General features: G+C 39.8%; 1 protein-coding gene across 2 annotated transcripts in view; it reads left to right on the forward strand.

The window, feature by feature from the left end:
* The first annotated feature begins 398 nt into the window (after positions 1-398).
* zgc:174164 (uncharacterized protein LOC570656 homolog) overlaps positions 399-6,000 on the forward strand; it is a 12,368-nt gene continuing 6,766 nt past the window's right edge. Inside the window, exons 1-11 of one of the 2 annotated variants that reach the window (XM_031315616.2) lie at positions 399-599; positions 973-1,073; positions 1,156-1,232; positions 1,333-1,411; positions 1,484-1,560; positions 2,188-2,377; positions 2,502-2,570; positions 2,827-2,898; positions 3,025-3,194; positions 3,332-3,422; positions 5,637-5,764. In XM_031315616.2, coding sequence (XP_031171476.1) covers positions 533-599; positions 973-1,073; positions 1,156-1,232; positions 1,333-1,411; positions 1,484-1,560; positions 2,188-2,377; positions 2,502-2,570; positions 2,827-2,898; positions 3,025-3,194; positions 3,332-3,422; positions 5,637-5,764 — 1,121 coding nt within the window. In that variant the 5' untranslated portion in view covers positions 399-532. The remainder of the gene's footprint in view (positions 600-972; positions 1,074-1,155; positions 1,233-1,332; positions 1,412-1,483; positions 1,561-2,187; positions 2,378-2,501; positions 2,571-2,826; positions 2,899-3,024; positions 3,195-3,331; positions 3,423-5,636; positions 5,765-6,000) is intronic. The other variant, XM_031315615.2, reaches the window with a different exon arrangement.

Consider the following 6,000-nt stretch of genomic DNA (forward strand, 5'->3'; position numbering starts at 1 on the left):
ACAGCCTGAGATAATATGGAGATGTCCACTATGGAAAACCCTGTCGAGTCTTCCACGTCGCTATTTGTTCCATTTAAGAGATGAATTCGAAGTGCAGCAGTTAAAGCAGCACTATGTAACTTTTAGCTGCAGCTGTAGTTCCATAGGGGGACCGAAGCTCCGCTCGAGTGCACGCGCGCTCCCGTGGCCAGGGGATCCTGGCGGGGATAAGTACCTTGGCACGACACCGTGAAAGGGAAGAAAAATATGTTAACATTTTTTAAAAACACCGGTCTTATTAAAAAGTTGTAATCAGATAAAATAATAGATGGCGAGGCGATTAACGCCAACTGCCGTAACATCCTGAAGAAGAAGAAGAAGAAGAAGACACCTTTATACTTTGTTTGTTCAAGCCGCGTAGCTCACCTGTCGTTAGCCACGCCCATCATGACGCACCTGACCAGCACAAGGAAACAAAGACACAAGAACCTTGCAGTCATTAATAGTAGACATACTGTAGGCCGAATTGGGAAATCAACTTAATACTTTAACCATGATCCGAAATTACATCGTATTCGCTGTTTTTTTGCTGTGTTACGTTTCTGGGATTGACAACATAGGTGAGGTACCGCTCATCTGGGTTGTGTAGTCTTTCGAAAAAAAGAGCGTGTCGTCTTTTGTAAACAACGACAACGATGGTTGGACGTTTTGAGAGTTTTTTTTGCAATCAAGCCTGCTTGTGGTCTACACAATATATTTCATTGTGTAGGCTATGATCAACAGTTTTTCTATTTTAAAGGGACAAAGGGGTTCCTAAGAATACAGTAACTCCCAAGACGAAGACCTCAATATTTCACAATTAATTTCCCTTTTTTGTATGTGGTTAACTTATTTGTGTGTGCTTTGTGTCCTGAGAAGAAAAAGCATTAGGCCTAGTTAACCACAGAAGACCTAAATTTTTACATTTTCTCTGTGTGATCACCTTTCTTCCAGACATTTTCAATGGGCTTCCATTACAACTCTCGAAGTACTCCATTGTAAATCCTCAGGTGATTCACAGATATACAAGGAACATCAATAGACCGTCACAGGAGGTAGGTTAACAACCCTGATTAAATCCTTGTCCCTTTTAATATGACAACATCAAGAATGCTTTCTTGTTTTTATCCATTTCAGAAATATGGAGAGGAGACAATATCATATGCACTCAACATAAACAACAGGAAGCACCTCCTTCATCTAAAAAAGAACAGGTATGTACAGTTAGGACTTAATTTAATGTAACTGACATTATTGTTGTTTCTAATCCTACAGATGAAATATCCCATATGTTTTTTTTTCTCCTCTTGTCAGAGACTTTTTACACCCAAACTTTGTTCAGTATTCAGTTGACGCCGCTGGTAACTACAAGCCATCATATCCAAAACAGCATGTAAGTCAACACTTGCTCATTCTGTATTTATTTGTTTAACTTCAACTGTTGAACCTGTTTTTCTTTTTCCAGGTGCATTGCTATTACCATGGAGAAGTGGAGGGATATGAGGATTCAGTGGTCGCGCTCAGCACATGCTCGGGCCTCAGGTTTGAACATCTCTCTTGCTGTTTCTAGTTCGTCCTTTTGAGCTAGAGCTGAGCTCTGATTCATTATTGACATGTAATGACTTTCAGTGGAACCATATCCTGATTATATGATCAGATTGTGTTATAGTTTCACAATCTGTTGCTTCACAACACAAACATGTAACAGAAAAAATATTCTAAAATCAACATGTGACTTAGCAGACACTACGACATCTTAAGTAGTAACTGTAATCGTTAAAGTGCGAAGTGCAAAAAGTGCTGCTGTATTTATTGCACTTTTGCTCTGTTGTTCTAAGATTTACTAATGGAGTTCAGCAGCTTGATAGACATTGGAATAAACGATAACTTTAATCTGTTTGTTTTACATCTCGGCACATGGAATCCTCTTCCTGATGGCAGAAGTTCATATTCAGGAAAGAGAGGGTGTTGAGAGTCTGCATTGATACTTTTTGCTTGTTTTCTAACAGCTTGCTCGTACAGTTCGTGATCAGTACGTGTGCCTTTGTTCCTCAGTATGACGGGCCAGCCATATAATGCCAGGGTGGTGGAATGTAGTGCCACACCCAGGCTTTGACACAAACTGAAAGAATGTATCTAATTGTGTATCTGCTATGCACTTCTCTGTAGGGGTGTAATCCTCCTTCGAAATGAGACCTATGGACTTGAGCCTGTGTCACAGTCTGCTACCAACGAGCACCTTCTGTACCTGCTGAAGGACATTCAGTCCGAGCCCGTCACTTGTGGGGTCGTCAGTGAGGCTGCATCAACTCAAAGCCAACCCTTTGAGCCTGGAAAATCACTGACTTCACTGCTGCGGGTTAGGATGCTCATTACCTTCACTTGAATTTATATTTATAGTGTGAACAATTTTTTTTTTAACGTGAAAGTGGCTGCGGGTCTAAGGGACTGATTTCATTCTTTACTGTTTGTTGTTTCAACAGAGGAAGCGCGGTAGCAATTTACCTGAAACCAGTTATGTGGAGTTGGTGCTGGTTGTTGATAATCTCAGGGTGAGTGAGTATATCCGTTTCTTAATTCACTGGTATGGAAGTGAGAATGAATTGGCTGCAACAGGTTTGGTTTTTAGACTAGATGCAAGCAAATGAGCACTTTTACCATACTTATATTGACAAATCAGCCTGTAAAAGTTAGTTAGGAATGTGCTTTTCCCCCTCAAATGTTGCAGTGCTTTTCCAATGCTGTGGAATATAGTGCCAGAAGTATCAATAACTGTTACGAAATAATCTTCTATAATTGTATTTACAGTACATTTATAAGAAACAAAATGAGGCAGCGGTACAAGAGGAAATGGTGCAAATGGCTAATCTACTCGATGCGGTGAGAGTTTAAGTTGTTTGTGAAAGAAAGTATGTATGCTTAATTTTAATTAATTCTAATATTTTTTTGTGATAGTGCTGTGTTATGCTTTATAACCTGCTGCTTTTGTTTTCTGTTGTATTCTAGTATTACAAGCAGCTGAATATCCGTGTGGTGCTGGTGGGCCTGGTGATTTTTAAGGATGTTAATCCCTTTAATGTGGAGGGCTCTGCAGGAGATGTGTTGGGGATGTTTGTCAAGTGGAGGAAGACTGTACTGTTACCGAAGATCAGGCATGACATTGGTCAGCTCATTGTGTAAGTAACCTGTTTTCTTTGTTTGTTTTTTTTAGTTATATGATGACATCAGATTACATCGATGGCCACATAGTGGGAATCATTTTAAAATGTAGAGTCAAGTTTGTGACTTATCTCTTTGTCCACTTGTTTACCAGTGGTCTGCCCCAGCCATACGGTGGAGGTATATTGGGTATGGCCTTCGTGGGCACGGTCTGCTCCGCTGCGACTTCTGGAGGAATCAACGTGGTTAGTTTAACTCCCTTTTTAACTTCTAACACCAGCTGACTACTTAGTGCTTTGGCTGCATGAGTGTTTGAGCTGAAACTGATACTCTCTGCATTATTTATGGTAGGCTCTGTAAGTGCAGCTCATTCTCACATTCTCTAAATAACAAAGGAGTTAAAACTAGTAAGACCTAAACTACACACACACACACACACACACACAATATATATATATATATATATATATATGCTGTATATATAATTAATATCAATAAGTCAATCTTAATGTCATGTTAATGTTCATATTACTGTTTATTGTATGTCCGAATATTTGGACAAATTATATTTTGATGCTTTGGCAACATTGTTATTGAAACTTTCAGGCCAACCACGCCTCATTGAATTGAAATGTTTTAATATACATTGGAAGTCACTCTGACTGGAATAATAATTTTTTTAGGTAACTTAAAGGGATATTTCACTGCTGGAAAGCTGAATATATCTTTAAATTGGGTCACTTATGTAGTATAAATGTGAAAAAATTGAAATTGGTGCCTTCTAGGCCGAGAAAAGTCAGGAAATGTGTTTTTGGCTCATGTGGATGAAAGACACCAAATCCCAGAATGCACTTGCTTCGCTGCTCTGAGTCCACTCCCAAGCCACGCCTACCGTTGTCATTTCAACCATATACACAAAACAATGTTTCACCGTGGCTTAAGTGGTTACACAATTCAAATATATAAAAACGACATTATATAAAAACAACATACGAAACACATTATATGCTCCGTAAAGTTCAGCTAACACACACTAGCATTAGCGCTTGGTAGGCTGTAAACAGAGTATAAACACAGCCGTAAATTTGCGTGGAATGTAGAATGGTCTCAGCTAACAGTCACAAACTCCACCAGCGGTTAGCAGTTAGTTGGATACAAGCACCACATTCCTGCAACTGTCCGTGTTTAAAAAAAAAAAGCCCACCTCCACTAGCTAGTCTTACCCGGTGACAGAGCTGTTGTTCAGCCATGTTTCCACAACAACAAAAACACAGCAGTCTCTGAACTCGCGTTCGGAGTTTCGTTGAAATTGGATGTAGTCCAGTTTATTGTCCAAAGAGACATTTGCAAGCAGGATTGATGGGACAGGTGGCCGGCTAGTGTTAACTTTCCAACTAGCTCATACTCCCTTACCGGTTAGCGGCATCGAGCAACACCGCAGGCTGATGTGCTGGTCTCCGTAGCAGGTGAAGCCTGGCACAGGTGGCTGGCTAGCGTTAGCTTTCCACCTAGCTCCAACTCCTACCCTCGTCCCGCTTTCCGCACACCGCTGAGGATGTCCCCTTACCGGCTAGCAACGTATCCCGGTGGTACATGTGTGCGGTAGTTTGAATGCACATAAGTGTTGTTCTAAAATTTCCTTCGGGATGAATAAATCTGTTTCTGCTGAGAAGCTAAGCGATGATTCAAGATGGCTGACACTCGTTTTTACCTTGGCAATCTCCAGGAAAAGCCAACAATCCAACCCCCTATGGGCTATGCGGAAGTACTGGTTGTAGCCCATTGCCTCTGGAAAAATTTATACCGATGACGTAAAACGCCGATTTTTGCGTCATCGGTATACATTTTTCCAGACCCACAATACAGAGATCACTCCTCTCAGGGGGACATGAGGGAGGGAAGCACGGTCATTCAAAAATACTACCGTGTTTCTGCTGATACAAAGCTTAATGCTAAATCGGTGAAGTATCCCTTTAAATGTATCGTAGGTAAGTTTTGACAATTTATGTAACATCTGACTTTAGTTTCCGACATGTTCAGTGAATTATATTTACATTCTAATCAACTAAAAATAGTATACTTGTGTGCAAAATCCAATCAAATAATATAATTGAACATGTGCTGCCATTCTTTCCCCTATTAAATGTAATTGATTTTCTTCATATAACTATCCAATCTATATCCAATTTACATGTTTGAAACATCCTTTAGTGCCAGATCTTGTCCTTGAATATCCTGATTCAACAGTAGATGAGTAATACGAATCAAGTGAAATGCTCTCTTTCATTGTAACTGAAAAGTGCTCCTCCTTTTCTTTTTTTAAAGGGAAGATTCGTGTGCAGCCATATATTTTTTTTTAATATGACTGAATAACTGAGGTTTTTATTTCCTGATCATATATTTAGGTATATCAATTTAAGAGAATGTTAGCACTGAATATATTGAGTGTGTTTTCACAGTTCAACAACAACGGCCTCTCTTATGCATCCACTGTGGTGGCCCATGAGATGGGCCATAACCTGGGCATGAATCACGATACTGCGAACTGCTGCAGTGTAGGAAGCTGCATCATGGCAGCTGGTGCTAGGTAACATATCTTCCACAGAATATTTATTTACCCCTTGTCATGAAATCAAACAAGCAATAGTTAAAAATCTTTGTGTGGTAAATATATACAGAGTATAGTATTATCTGTGCCTGCCACAGTGCCTTACAGGCTGCTTTTCTGCCCTGAAAATAAAAAAGTCTTATGTGAAAAACTAGCAGATGATTTTTTTTTTTTTTGTTTTCAATTAAGTTGGTCCATGAACCTACCTGCCAAGC

The sequence above is a fragment of the Sander lucioperca genome, chromosome 22 (assembly GCF_008315115.2).
Source record: "Sander lucioperca isolate FBNREF2018 chromosome 22, SLUC_FBN_1.2, whole genome shotgun sequence".
Lineage (NCBI taxonomy): Eukaryota > Metazoa > Chordata > Actinopteri > Perciformes > Percidae > Sander > Sander lucioperca.